The sequence below is a fragment of the Rhineura floridana genome, chromosome 11, assembly GCF_030035675.1.
Source record: "Rhineura floridana isolate rRhiFlo1 chromosome 11, rRhiFlo1.hap2, whole genome shotgun sequence".
NCBI lineage: Eukaryota > Metazoa > Chordata > Lepidosauria > Squamata > Rhineuridae > Rhineura > Rhineura floridana.
The window spans coordinates 57,157,575-57,172,476 of record NC_084490.1 but is presented as its reverse complement, the minus strand read 5'-3'; the positions used below and the strand labels follow the sequence as shown (position 1 = coordinate 57,172,476).

The 14,902-nt window shown below is 45.9% G+C and overlaps 2 protein-coding genes across 3 annotated transcripts in view; one reads left to right on the top strand and one right to left on the bottom strand.

Moving 5' to 3' along the window:
• LOC133367031 (putative protein PTGES3L) overlaps positions 1-2,823 on the bottom strand; it is a 28,935-nt gene extending 26,112 nt beyond the window's left edge. The window contains exon 1 of one of the 2 annotated variants that reach the window (XM_061590663.1): positions 1,260-2,823. In XM_061590663.1, coding sequence (XP_061446647.1) covers positions 1,260-1,267 — 8 coding nt within the window. In that variant the 5' untranslated portion in view covers positions 1,268-2,823. The remainder of the gene's footprint in view (positions 1-1,259) is intronic. The other variant, XM_061590664.1, reaches the window with a different exon arrangement.
• RUNDC1 (RUN domain containing 1) lies at positions 2,239-12,914 on the top strand. The gene is made up of 5 exons (XM_061590659.1): positions 2,239-2,979; positions 4,822-4,980; positions 5,106-5,304; positions 7,932-8,045; positions 10,322-12,914. The coding sequence occupies exons 1-5, from the start codon at positions 2,653-2,655 to the stop codon at positions 11,191-11,193; spliced, it is 1,671 nt and encodes a 556-aa protein (XP_061446643.1). The 5' UTR covers positions 2,239-2,652; the 3' UTR covers positions 11,194-12,914.
• The last annotated feature ends 1,988 nt before the right edge of the window (positions 12,915-14,902 follow it).

The window sequence follows — 14,902 nt, the reverse complement described above, 5'->3', positions numbered from 1 at the left end:
TGTTATGCCAAACCGTGACATGATGGTTATTGGCGAACCCATTTTAAAGCTGCACAATCTCACACATGTGGCGCCAGAGACTGAGCAAAATTTAGGACAGTCAGATGCTAAAGTAGACAGGCTCCTGCACTTTTAATAGTTGTGCAGAAGTAACACAAAGCCACATCCGCTGAATTTCTGTCTTCTGCACATCTATTACAGATTCCAGGGCCCTGTTCCCTTTTGCATCTGGCCTCCCAAGCAAAAATTTCTCTGTGTGTGCATGCCAGCCCAAGACATTTTGCTGCCTGGGGTGAAGGGCATAGGAAGCTGCCTTATACTGAATCAGACCACTGGTCCATCTTAGCTCAGTACCTATACTGGGAGGCATGAGCTCTCTAGGGTTTCAGATGGGTGTCTCCCAGCCCTAACTGAAGATGATGGGGATTGAACCTGGAACATTTGCATGCAAATCAGATGCTCTGCCACTGACTCTTCCTTTGGAGCTACTGCCCTTCCCTACTCTTCACTTACTTCAATGCTGGTGATGGGATACCATTCTCCACCACAACTGAGGCCAGCAGGCAAGGTTAGGAATGTAGTTATGTAGCTCTCACTGTCCTCCAGCAGAGGGGAATGGCTCTGGGGCTTAGGAGGAACAGCCTAGGAGATTGCCATCATTGCCCCCAGCATCTGCATCTTGAGGTGGTTGCCTCGTTTTGTCTAATGGCAGGGCTGCCTCTGAGAATATACACATATGTACTGGCATCCTACAGACTGCACTTCAATGGGTCACTGTACATCTCTTTTGTGTGTGGATCCTTCTGAGATGTATTTCTTACTGATTTCTAGTTTCCCTCTAGGCCTGGGAATAGAGATTCCCGAGATTCAAGGTAAAGTAAGGACTGCGCTTTCCTGAAAAGGGCGGTGCTAAAGGCCATGGTTATCCGGAAGCCACTTTCCTTTAACTTGGGGGAAACCTGCCCCCTAATCCCAATTGTAGGAGAACTGTTTGTGGTTCTTCAACTGTGAGCAACATACTAGTCACACAACATTAAAACTAATGAACGGTTGAGCATTGACACAAATTATGGATCCTTTCTGCGGGTGAAGGTGGGAGGCACGCGGGAGGGGGGGCTCTGGGCAGGAAGGTGGGAACTCTGGACCACAGGATGTTTTTATTCTATTTTCCCGGAATCCCAGGGACCAGGTGATCATGTAAGCCCGCAGAAGGATCCCGGTTATTAGGAAAGGGCTGCTGTCCCCCCGCAAACACCCACCTTGCCATAACTGTCGCGTCCCCAACCCCTCGGGGCCTCCGTCCGGGCGGGCAAACAGGCAGGCAGATTTATTTAGAGTCCCCTCTGGCCAGGCGGAGCCAAAACCAGAGCCTCCGCTACACAGCTGCCGCTGCCCATCATAGTTCAGTTCTCCCCAAAGGACTAAAACCAAAAATTTTCCGAATGCGAATTCCCACGATGTAATCAGAGTAGTATAGAATATCCGTTTTAACTCGTTAGTCACTTTGAGCGTTTATAACACATTTGTGAAAAGAGATTTTATTAGCCCTTCTATTGGTTTAAAAAAGTATATGCGTGTTTTCTGGCAAGTAAATAAGTATAATGATCTAATTAATGGACACGATCCGGGCTTAATTAAGCGCTTTTAGGCTGCCATCCTAAACAACACTCGCCCTATGGAACACTGTAAGCTAGCTTCCAAGTAAACATGCTTTGGATTGATCTGGAAATCCAAATTCTCTAAATTCTACGGCGTGCCTCACACGTTTGTTTATGGTCAGTCTTGCTGTTGCGCTCCAAATTCACCCTCTTGATCTATAACGCATTTTTCTGCTAGATCGATCTCCTAGGATCGTCGTTTGTAAAAGACATAATTAGGAAGCGTTAAGTTCTAGAAAGAAGACATTTAAGGTCTGTACGGCAGTGTTCAAGCGGCACCAGGCAGCCCACCGGTCCCTTGCAATTCTGAAGTGGCTGAAGTCAAAGTATGCTGCAATATGGGCCAATATTCCACCCTTTCCCTAGTCTTTTGAGCAAATGTATAAAGTGCTGTATTCAAGAGATTTGATTTCCATATATCAACATCTCAAGGGCTGTTGGGCGAATGGAATCCTTCAACTTTTTGGTAACATGGCCACGCCCCCTTCCCCTCCACCCCATAGATGTATTAAAAAGTTAAGCAAACACACACAACCACTCCCGGGGTGACTTGGAACGTTCATTTACGGATTACTACAGGCAAAAGCATAAACTTCACGCCGCGTAGTGTCTGCATGCAAATGAATGGAGCAGGAACATAGAGCTTCTGCACGCAATTGAGCGCCGATTTGCTCTGTGCTGTAGCCTATTAGAGATGGAGAGAAGTTCACATCCCTGCAATCTTAGTTCAGTGTTATTACACCCATAGTGAGAGAAGAGACTGAGAGAGAGAGAGTAGTGCACGAAAACAGTGCAGTCCGGCGCTATTATCCACTCCTCCGTCAATTTCCTCATCCTAGGAAATGAGGGACGGGTCCGGTCTACGTGACGTCATTCCGTCTCCGTGCCGGAAGTGACGCTTCATCCTCACCGGCACGGTCTCCCTGAGGGGGCTTTCGGTTTGGCGTTTTTTGCCGTTGGCGGCGCCACTCGCTGCGAGGCCGCGGCGACGAGGATGATGGAGGCAACGGCGGGGCCGGGGGAGCGGTGGGCGCCGGTGGGAGCGGTGGCCGAGGCCCAAGCCGAGGAAGAGGACGCTGTGGAGGAAGCGGAGACCGAGCCGGGGTCTCCGCGGTCTCTGAGGTTGGAGCGGCGCCGCCTTCACTCGGCTCTCCTGGCTTTGGCCTCGCACTTCGCTCAGGTCCAGTTCCGGCTCCGGCAAGTAGCCCGCGCCGGGCCAACCCAACAGCAGCGCCTCCTCCGTGAGCTCGAAGAATTCGCCTTCCGCGGCTGTCCGGGCTTCGGCTTCGCCGCGACGGACGGAGTCGACGCCGATACCAAGGTGAGAACGAGTCGACGGGCCCCGTCCTTCCTTTTCCCTGAGCTACGTGGCACGTAGACGCTCAGGGACCAGCAGCGCTGAGGCTGAGCTGCGCATCGAGAAGTCGGTAGTTTAATGCCGCCGCTGCCCTCGTCCTGCGACGGCGCCTTAGGCAGTGACCAATTCCTGCCATGTGTATCGCGGGGAGAATTTTGATCCTTGCAGGGCTGTTTTTCGAATTGCTGACATAATGAACGTGAAGTGCTTTGAACGTTTGCAAGTGCTAAATAAATGTTTCAGCTGTTGAATTTCGGTTTGTCAGATCGGATTAATGAAGGCATAGGAACGATTGGGGGTGGAGGAGATGCTCTCGAGGCACCGGGTGGGTGAGGAGGAAGTCCATCAGAGAAGGCTCAGAGCAGTTAATATATGCGATTTATGGCTGTTTTGTCTCTCCATTTAAAGGGTTCATAGTTGAAACAGAGCAGGGGATCAAATGAAGGAGAAGGAACTTTTTATCTTACATGGTGACTGGAAAGGGAGAAGTGGGTCTCAGGAGTGTGGATGTACTCACTCCTGGATGCCTTTGATAAGAATGACATTTAACCATTGTACTTAATCACTCCTCTGAACTGCTTTGATCAGGTCGTGTTCCTGTGATTCACTCAGAACTGTAGGCAAGAAGTCATGTCTTAGCGAAGTGGCAACAGGATACCTTCTGTGTCTGAATGGTGTTCATGATCTTTGAGGCTGTTCTTCGTTCAGAGTTAAATACTGTACCATCAATGCCTGATTCACAAATGGATGCAATTAATTGCATGGAAACACAATCTGTTGTGTTGGAAACACAGATCTGTTGGCTGTAGATTGCAGTCCTCTGCACACTTACTCAGGAGTGAGCACCATTGAACCCAGCGAGACTTCTGAGTCCACATGAATTACACTAGGCTATGTGAGATGTAACCCTCACTTCGAATATCAAAGTAATAAAAATATTAACAGGACTTAAACTGTATTTTGAGATATTCTTTAATAATTGATTATTGGCTTCCACTCATGGTTTGTTGTGTGTAATGTGAAGCAGGCCTTTGGTTTGTTTCTTGGTGTGGTAACAGCAAGAATGGAGAACAAGAAAAATGGGGATTTTTTAGCAACATGCACTGGCATGCTACTTGTTCACATTAAACCATAGGCTTTTTAAACAATAGTTTAACATAACATCCAAACCAGACTACAGTGACTATTTCTTTATTCCTCAGGGGTAAGCAAAATACAGAGTTGCTAAGTGAGTTTGTGCACCTGAACAATGTTTCCATATCTGACATACATACCTTTGCACACTCTTACTGCAGTGATTATAGCCTGGTGTACAAGAGAGGCTTGTCTTCCTGAACTGATAAGCAGGCTGTGATGTGGCTATTGTAAGAGTCTTGGTTCTGTGGAATGTTGCAAAGTATGTGTGTATGTAAGATTTATTTATTTATTTATAAGATTTTACCCACTCTTCACCAAAAGGTCTTAAAGTGGTTATAGCTAGAATATACAATTACAAAAACAATTAAAACCGTTATAATAATAAAACATGTAAAAATATTCCAAATGTTTTTTCTCCGGCTTGTAGATCAGCCTTTCCCAACCAGTGTGCCTCCAGATGTTGTTGGACCACAACTCCCATCAGCCTCAGCCAGCATTGCCAACGGTCAGGAAAGATGGGAATTGTGGTCCAACAACATCTGGAGGCACACTGGCTGGGAAAGGCTGATGTAGATACTTGCTGGCAGTGGGATAAGAGGACACATCACTTTGGAGCCTTACTTTCATTTCCAGAGGGGTGCAAGATAAGATATTCTCTCTTTGTTTCAGAGTGAGCCTGAGAAGCAAGAACAGCTAGAGGCACGGAAGGAAAAGCAGCGAGAACTTATCCTGCAGCTCAAGGCCCAGCTGGATGACTTGGAAACATTTGCCTACCAGGAGGGGAGCTATGATGCACTGCCACAGTCCATGGTTATGGAAAGACAGCGGGTGAGGCCTAGCTTCCATATTAAAAGACTCTTTTTGTCCAGCCAGTTGATGTTTATCCCTTTGGGGTGATCTTAGAAGAGGGGAGAAATACTAGCTCCAGAAGTATTTCCTGTGTGGTTTTACAGGTGATTATTGAAGAGCTGATCAAGAAGTTGGACATGAACTTGAGTGAGGACATCGCCTCTCTGTCCCCAGAGGAGTTGCGTCAGCAGGTGGATGCTGCTGTGGCACAGATTGTCAATCCGGCACGTGTGAAAGAGCAGCTGGTGGAGCAGCTGAAAACCCAAATCCGGGACCTTGAGATGTTTATCAATTTCATACAAGGTCAGTAAGCACATTTGCCTTTCATTTTTTGGGTGATGCACAGGGGCTAGGACCTTGGGCATTCAGGGGACGATGGTATATAAGGAATGTGTACAGATACCTTGAGAGCGGAGGGGTGGAACAGCTAGTGGTGGACCATGTTGCTAAATTCACGTAAGTATTAATTCACTTTAACAAGTTAAAACATCTTGTCTGTTGTCATTGCGTTTTGAGTAAACAAAAAAAGGAGGTAGTGGGAGTAGTGTATCCTCTTTAACATGTTCCAGAGGGATGGCATTGTTAATCTAACTGCAGCAAATCCAGCAACAAGTCTTGCAGTATCTTTTAACACATTTATTATAGTATAAGCATTTCTGGATCACAGACTACTTCATTGGATGCATTAAGTGTTATTCTGAGGTGGCAGGTATGTTAGGTCCTGTAAGATTAGACATATTCATGGAGGATAAGGCAATTGATGGCTACTAGCCATGATGATTGTGCTCTGCCACCATTCTCAGATGCAGCACGATTCTGAAAACCATTTGCCAGAAGCCGCAGGGGGGGGAGTGTTTTTGCACTTAGGTCCTGCTTGTGGGCTTCCCATGGTTGGCCGCTGTGAGAACTAGATGGGCCACTGGCCTTGATCCAGCAGGTTCTTATGATCTTAATAGTGTTGTCTGAGAAGATAAGGAGACACAGTTGACATCTTGAGCTTCTTGCAGGTTCTGATCCCTGTGTCGTCTTATGCAGCTTGTTGCTGGTTTGTAGCTGGTTTAGGTTGTGGGGCTGACTGTAAGCAAAACTGGCCTATCGCCCAAGGCTTGGGCCGGAATAGGCTTTAGATAATTGTTGATTGGCTGGATTGATTTTAGTGGTGAGCTGTTATAGAACATAAAAAATGTAAGCAAAAAACCCAAGGGTTCATTCACCTGGTCATCTTCCAATGGTATACGCTATCATCTGCTACCATTTCCTTCTGCGTTCTACTTAGGACAAACAGGTCGATCTCTATGCAAAAGGATAAATGGACACAAATCTAACATCAGAACAATATTTAGAAACCAGTGAGAACATTTTAGCATTCTAGGACACGGTTACTGACCTTAAAGTTGCTATTCTTGAACCAGAGGAACTTGAAATGAAGACAACAGCATGAAACTGTTCAGTTTATTTTATTAACAGCATTTTAAACCCCTTCAGCCAAAAGCCCTCTCAGAATGGCTTTTAAAGATACAGAATAACACATCCCTGATCTCAGGCTTGAATTACAACCATGCAAGAATTAAATTACAGCACCTGTGGTCTGAATTGTGATAATGGGTTTTGATTCTACTGCAGGTGTCAGTTATCTTATCAGTGCCAAGATCTTTGTGCCATAAGCTATAGTGCTTTGTGAATAGTTGTGTCACACCTCCAACAGAGGAGGATGAAGAGCAGAGGATTGGCACAACAAACGCAAGAGAGGGAACAAGTAGACCCTCCTAAGTTGCAGCTGCAGACCTCCCATCACTAGAAGATGTTCAGGATACAGCTGGAGCCCCTCAGTCAGACTTGGGAAGTGAACATGAGGTCCTTCCACTCCCTGCAGAGTGAAGATGCCTGTGAGTAGCACAGCAACGCAGGCTTTCTGGCTGTTTAAGGCTACAAGCTCGTGAGAGTTGGAGGGCTGATTGCTAGCACTTGAACCAGGGAGAGGACCTTAAAAGGCTGTGAGTGGCTTGGGGCTCTTGCTGGAAACAACATAGACCTTTTGTGACTCCTTGTAGCCAGCCCAGCTTGTGATTGCATGTCTTGACCCTGCCCTGTCTCATCGGATTCCCGGTACCATGACTTTGGATTTCCCCAGGACTTGTCTGTTCTTCACTCTCTCATTATTTACACTGACTGCAGTTGGGGGCCTCTTGCCTCAAGCCTGACATTTATGGCCTGGCTGCTGGATGTTATCTGTTAATTACCTTACTGCAGCCATAAACTATTCCCCTCAGTCAGCAGAGACTGACAAGTTGATAATTGTTTGTGTATTTCTGTATATTTTTTGTATATTTAACCTTTAACATAACTGTCAGTCCATATTTTTTAAATTTAATTTCCCTCTGGCCTCACTGCTTACATATATTCCTGCCAACTTAGGATAACACTTCATGCATCTCTGCTAACACTTACGCATCTCTGAAGTGGACTCTAGTCCTTGAAAGTGTATGCTGTCGTAAAAGTATTAATCTTTAAAATGCCACAAGACTGATTGGTCCCCTCTCCTTTCTTTTTTAACAAGGACATTCCTGGCCTGTTCATTCATATAGCCGTTATCATAATAGAACTTGCTGTATCTCTTCTCAGGGTGCCTCTTGTATATCCTTTAGAGAATAAGAACAGAAAACAGACTAGAGGAGAACCCTGGGATCTCCTCACATGGCTCCTCTGAATCTGAAGTTCGTTTGGTGTGAGAAAAGAGCAAGGAAACGAAGCATGTCTGTACCTTGAACTGTTGGTTTCCTTTTTATGTGAAAATGGCATGAGTGCAGTTGAGGAAGAAGTGTTATTGCTGGGATGGAGCTGTGGCTTATAGTATTTAGTAAATGGTTGTGAATCAAGGCTGCTTAGGTTTTACAATGCTTGGTAAAAATCTTCTCCTCCTTGCTTTGCAGAAGAAGTCGGCAGCCCAGGCAAAGCAAAGGATGGCCATTGTGACTGTTCAGGTGGAAAAGCTGGAAGCGGCACCTGCAAGCCAAACATCCGTCAGCCTCATGGAAGCAACAGAGGTGGGTACCTGGGTAGGCCTCAGAGTCTTGTATAGCTTTATTCATGGTCAACAAATGGCCTTTCAATTAATTTTTATTTTATACCACCCTTCATCAAAAATTGATTATGGAGCAGTTCACAATAATACAAAAAATGCAAATCCATAAAACACAAAAGCTTACAAATACCTTAAAAGACTGGATGAATAAAATGATTTTGGCCTGGCGCCTTTTGTCTGCCACTTGGAACTAGTTAGGAGAGAGAAGAACTGGAAAGGGTCCAAGGGAAAAGAGGGCTAGAGTGCGCAGTTCTTTTCCATCAATGACTCACCTGCCCCAACCCCTACTTTCTCCTCTTGGCTCTCTGGGGGGCAGCTTGAGACTCTTTTTGGCAGGACCTTCCCTAGATGCTGCTGTAGACTTGAAAAATGTATCTTCTCTCAACAGAGTTCCCTATTGCAGGCTTGCTCTGGCTGTTATACTTGAAGATCAGTACTTCTAGCCACCAGCATCAAATTTGCAAGTGCCACAGGAAATTCCTAAACATCTGGACAACCAAAGCGTCTCAGACATTTCCTGTTCTGATCTCAGCTGCAAATGTTGTTGGTGGCATGTGCTGTTCAAATCTCAGAAAATCCACCACTTTATAATCTTCTCCCTGCAAGTCCCACAGAGTCTAACCTGAATAGCATGGTTCCTTCACCAGTATCACCCATCCACTTGGATCTGTACCAATGCCAGCTTATTCCCTTACACTTCTCTCCAACTACGCACATAAGAGGAGGCCAAAGTGGGTCCTACTCCATAATTGCAACTATCATGTTGTCACTGAGAGAGCCTGAGGGACTCACCATTAAGACCACCTAAGGATACTTAGGCTTCAATCCAAACTCTCCCCCACCCTGCCAGCCTGGCAGGGCTTTGCAGATTTGCGAGTCCACATCCAGGATCCTGCTATGCAAAGCTGCTGGAGCAGAAGGTGGTGTTGACGTGTGTGCGTTGTTGCGTGAAACAGCATACATTACGTTGGAGTTAAGTTGAGCAAGAAACTTCTTCAGAGCATTAGAGCATGTTAAGAGTCTTTATTAAGACATTATGGCCAAAGGCTTAAGAGTAAATACATGTAGAGTTTCTTCAGTCACCCCCCTTCTGGTACCTCTCTCTTCAAAGGTAAACACAGAAGACAACCTCTCAGTTCAGAGGCAATACACAGAAGACTCAGCTTAACACAGATAGCTGCTAGAACTTTTCCCAGTTTATCGCGATGGCTACTATAGCAACGGCCTTGGCAGTCCGTTCCCAGACTGGGCAAAGACATAACTCCCCCTAGTTACAGTTTTTCAGACTTGATGGAAAACAAACTCAGTGACAGTGCGGTTCAATGGTCAACAGGTGGTGGGGTGCGCAGGCACATCACTGCACCAGCCTGGAGCTGGTGCAGCGATTGGGCCCAGTGCCATCACGTGATGGCTTCAGAGCTGGCTGGGGATCAAGTTGATTCTGGGCTGGTGCTACAGATGTGAAGGCTGGGGAAACCTGGGAAATTGGGGGGAGTGACGGGACACATTTTTTCAATTTCCCCCCTATTTTCCCATTTTTTGAGGGAAAAACTGGAGGGGGGGAACTGGTTTTTTCCTCACTTTTCCTGTTTTTTTTCTGGGCCTTCACCTCCCTAGTACTCCCAGAAATTCCCATTTCAGAAGATTTCTGCTGTCACTTACTCCTGCTCATTCGATGGGCTGGAAGAGGAGCTCTGCACCCGTAGATGGGTCCTGGGTTCACTCTAGCCAGCGGCCAGCCCAGCTGGCAGAGATATACCTCTGCCCAGTCCAACACCCCAGCCCAGTGCAAGAAGGGTTTGGATTGCTCTGCCAGCCTCTCCCTTCTCAGAAACTCAACAAGTGATAACTTTTGAAACTACTTCTCTCCAGTCCCTACCTTAAAACTGAATTCTGTTGATCAGAGCTTATGCTTCCTTTAGCAAAAGCACCCCTGCTAAAATCTTAAGATTTCTTCTCCAGGTCTTCAGTTTCATGTGCAAATACAGGCAACTACATGTATAGACCTCTTGTAGGGGTGAATGGAAGATAAAGTTTAAGAGAGTGGTCCACAGTTCAGAGAGTTTTAGCAACTAAATCATGGAAATCTTTAGGTGATGCAGCCAGTAGAACATACTTTGTGGGTGGAGTGAGCTTTGTGTGATTGCCAGTCAAGACCATAATAAGTGTCCCTTTTAAGGCAGTGGGAGCGTTCCATTGAATCTGCTGTTCTAAGGAGCATTTCCTTTTTCTGTGCAGTGAACCCTGAAGATGCCCAGAGGATGCGGGAGACAGGGTTACATCTCATGCGCCGAATGCTTGCCGTGCTGCAGATCTTCGCTGTGAGCCAGTTTGGCTGTGCGACTGGGCAAATCCCACACCATTTATGGCAGAAGGACCGGTCTGACAGGGACTATTCACCCTTAGTGAAGAAGCTAGAGATGGCTGTGGCCCATGTGAGGCAGTTGGCCCCAAAGTACCAACTGACAGAGCCAGAACATGTAATCAGCTACTCGGGCTTCCAGGACACCACCTTGGGTGGGCGGGATGAGCTAACACTGGCTGTGCGTAAGGAGCTGACAACAGCTGTGCGGGACTTGCTGGCCCATGGCCTCTACACCCCATCCCCTGGGATGAGCTTGGTTTTAGCCCCCATTGCCTGTTTGCTGCCAGTATGGAGCTCCTCTCCTCAGGTCATGCACCCTTGGGAGCTCTTTGTGAAGTATTACAATTCTAAGAATGGCCGAGCCTTTGTGGAGTCGCCAGCACGCAAACTTTCTCAATCTTTTGCCTTGCCAGTGATGGGTGGGGTGCCTGCTACCCCAAAGCAGAGCCTGCTGTCGGCCATCCACACAGTGCTGTCGGAGCATGACCCGTTCAAGCGTAGTGCAGACTCTGAGCTGAAGGCTCTGGTGTGCCTGGCACTCAATGAGCAGCGTCTGGTCTCCTGGCTCAACCTCATCTGCAAGTCAGGGGCATTGATCCATGCCCACTACCAGCCCTGGAGTTACATGGCCCAGACAGGCTTTGAGGGGGCCCTCAATCTTCTTAGCCACCTTAGTAACCTACGATTCAGCCTCCCTGTGGACCTGGCTGTGCGGCAGCTGAAGAACATCAAGGATGCTTTTTGAGAGGCTGGGGAGGCTGGAGGCCCCACCTCAACCCCTTTAAAGGGGGAACACTTGCGGCTCAGTACAGGAGGCCACTTCTGTGCGTTCACAAGGGAGGGAAATGCTGCTAGTTGGTGGTCTTCTGTTGCTGAGCTGCTGCTGGCTTGCCTCTGTTGCATGCACCAGACCACATGGAGCTCCTGCTAATTCACAGGAACTCTGCTGAGGTTGCTGCCTTGGTGCTGTGTTTAAAGAGGCCCATGTGCACAGTTCATGGCTATTAAGGATAACCTGTTGTCCCTTGTACTGGAACCAGTAGAGAGGCTTATGGCAGGAGGGCATCTCTCCTATCACAGGGAATTTCTGAAGGTCCAATAGTTAACTGTTTATGCCCCAAGTCCCATGGAGTCAGGGCCTAATCTACAAAAGTACAGGAAATATTTTGGCTACATCACAGAAAACTCCTTTTTCTCCCCAAGGTGGCATATGTGACAGACACACCACTCCAGGCCTGTAATTTCATGTTAAAATGCACTGTCTGAGTTACCAAATCTGAGCAGGAACTTTCCCTGTATCAATGGCCTTAAGGTATTTGACCCTCATGCTGCAGGACCAATCTCTTGCTGGGAAGGTGTTTTTTTTTACCCAGTCAAAACTATTATATGCTGGAATAGAATCCTGCATGTGCTTAGGTGTCAGCAAATGGCCACAGCGTATGCCCAGTATTCAGCAGCTGGCTTGCTGGAGAGGTAATGTGATGATCAGGTGGATTCTACAACTTTGTTACTTCCCAACAAAGCATTGGAAGGAGAGAATTCCCTACTATAAACAGTTAGGTGGTGTCAGAGGGACTTCATAAAGACAGGGAGAATGCCCTTGATTGTGGACAGAGGGTTTGGTCTGGGATCTTGGGAAACAAGCACCTTCCTTGGCCTGTCAGAGGAGTGTGGGTGGAGGTATATCTGTAGTGGGAAAGGAGTTTTTTGCATGCCTATTTGAAAAGCAGTTGTCATAACTCCCTCTTTGAAGGAACAAGCAGTCAGCTTTGTGATGACTGGGAATTAGAACTGTGGGACCTTGAACCTTAGGATTCCATGCCAGTTCTGTGGCAGTAGTAAGGCTTGGCAGAATCCTTACGTGATATTTTTCTTCAGTGGAGCAGAACGGTTGTGGAAGATGGATCTGAAGGTATCTGAAGACCAGGGGCAACTTTTGGTATGTGGATCGCTTGCCCCTTTGTACTTGAAGCAATATCCTATTAAGATTCTTCAAAAAAGGTTGGACACACACAATCCTCAAATGATTCCTAGATCCCAATGCACAAGATCTGTAACTGCCAGGAGTCTTGTAGGTCTTCAGATCTCACAGATACAGGTTAAGATTAAGGGAAACGGTGCTGTCCTCAAAGCAAAGTCTGACAACACCTTCACTCAAGAGTGTGCAAAGGAGGTTCAGTAGCAAGCAATGCTCGTGTGGTAAAGTTATGTCTATTTCTGAAAATACATAGTTGTGATGTGTGTATGTGTGTAAATTGTCCTACTGAAAACCCTCCGTTTAACATAAGAGCTGTCTTATTTTTATTTGTTGGTTTATGTGTTGATGCACTTCAGAAAGTTCTGTTCTCGGGTATCTATTTAATACTGTGTATTTTGTTTTGAGTACAGTTCAGTAAGAGGAATAATATATTGATGGAGAATTGTCTGTTGCTGGTAATAAATTCAGTCTGATGGCTTTCTTATTTTTGTTGGTTTTCTGTATTGAATTTTTTTACTCCCTGCAGTTGATTAATGCTTAGTTGATACATTAACAGCTAGGTCTTGCCTCTTGTTCATCATATGTTTCCAACACCTACAGAAGCTGCTTGGTTGTATGAACTTTCATTTTCACACAGAATGAAATTAACTTGCGTCACATCAGTGGGAAAACTGAAAAACTATTCAAATATTTAGCAAGCAAAAATGTTGAAAGACCTGTGTGGAGGGTTTTGTTTTTGTATACCTTTTGTTACCATGACAGAGCTCTGTACTGGATACACCATATGCCGAAGGAGTTGACCACCTATTTCCTGCTCTACTTGACCATTGACACCTTCCCACTTTCAGATGTCAGAAAAGGTAGCAGGGATGGAGGGGTTAGCACTTTATATTTACAGCATGTTTGCTTTGTGGAATTCTAATAGCGTATTTTCTCAACTGTAGAAAAGAACCACTGACAGTTGAATACTAGAGGCTGCATGTTGGACCTTCCCCCAGAGGCTGAATCCAGGAGAAAATGGCCAGCCCTGCCTAGAGCTTGTAGAGCAAAGCCCTATGTTCAAAGAAGCAGTGTCCAGACCTGTCATTTCCTTTTAAAGTTAAAAGAGCCAGTTGCTCTTATAAGCTGGAAGGGGACCCCATCCCTTCTACTGCAGGCCGTATTTTCTGTGCCAGGTGATTGCATGCAAGAGCACTTCTAGGAGCTTTGTTTAGGGATTATTGTAGATCAAGCATATCGCCTATATTGGAGGATCCTACCTTATTTCCGGTTTGCCCCCTCCCCAGTACGTATTAGTTACTTTGTGTCTCCAGATTCGAGAAGTGATTCCAGATTGCAGTTTATGCTCTTAGCTGATGCATTAACAGCTGTTCTCTTAGAAATGGAAATGGACTGCCTTCAAGTCGATCCCGATTTATGGCGACCCTATGAATAGGGTTTTCATGGTAAGCGGTATTCAGAGGTGGTTTACCATTGCCTTCCTCTGAGGCTGAGAGGCAGTGACTGGCCCAGGGTAGCTTCATGGCTGTGTGGGGATTTGAACCCCGGTCTCCCAGGTTGTACTCCAATACCTTAACCACTACACCACACTGGCTCTCTCTGTTCTCTTAGACTCCCCATTTTTGTTTCATTTTTCACAAACAGCCTGAGAAAATGTTCTGATGAGATTCCCGCCATTGGTACTTTCACCCATCTGCTGTGTGGGCAGAATGGGGAGCTCTGCACTGGTGAAGTGAGGCTGATATCCCTCCAGCGGCACAGGCTAGTAGGCTCTGCAATCCAACCCACACCAGCACAAAGGGGTTAGATTGTGGCCCCCAGTCCTCCCAACTTCCTTGTGCCAATAGAGTGGCAAACAAGGGTTATTTTTACTTACATGCACCTTTACTGCCATCTAGTGGTAAAAACGGTGCTGTTCTCCCTGTCCAACTGCAATAAATAAATGCAAGGAGAACAAAGTTCATGCCCCTTTCTGAAGCCCCTTTCTCTTGGCATATGAGACCATTTTTGGCCTGTTTTGTAACTTGCATTTCCCCACCTTTTGGATTTGTTTGTCGTCTCTTGACAAAATCACACAATAATGGGTTCTACCTTGGTTTAATGTTTGTGTGAAGCTGCATCAACATTACAAAACCAATTTTATTATTAATACTCAACTCTTATAGCTTAGCAATTAACCTTGTACAGTGGTGCACATGTTAGGGTCTACCCTGGACATGTCTTTTTTTCTTAACAATTTTATTCGGAGTTCAGAGAAACAAAACAATTTTAATGAAAAGTTCAAATGATTTTAATTAAATAATCATACATGCTGGTCAATTAATGGTAATTAATACAGTTAACCTCCCATATACATGCACACACAGAGATCCCATGCAGCATACTTCAAAAACAAGGAAAATAATGCTGAAATGCTACATTGATCTGTTCTTAATAAAAACATTGAAATAGTTATAAACAATTCCAAAACAATGCC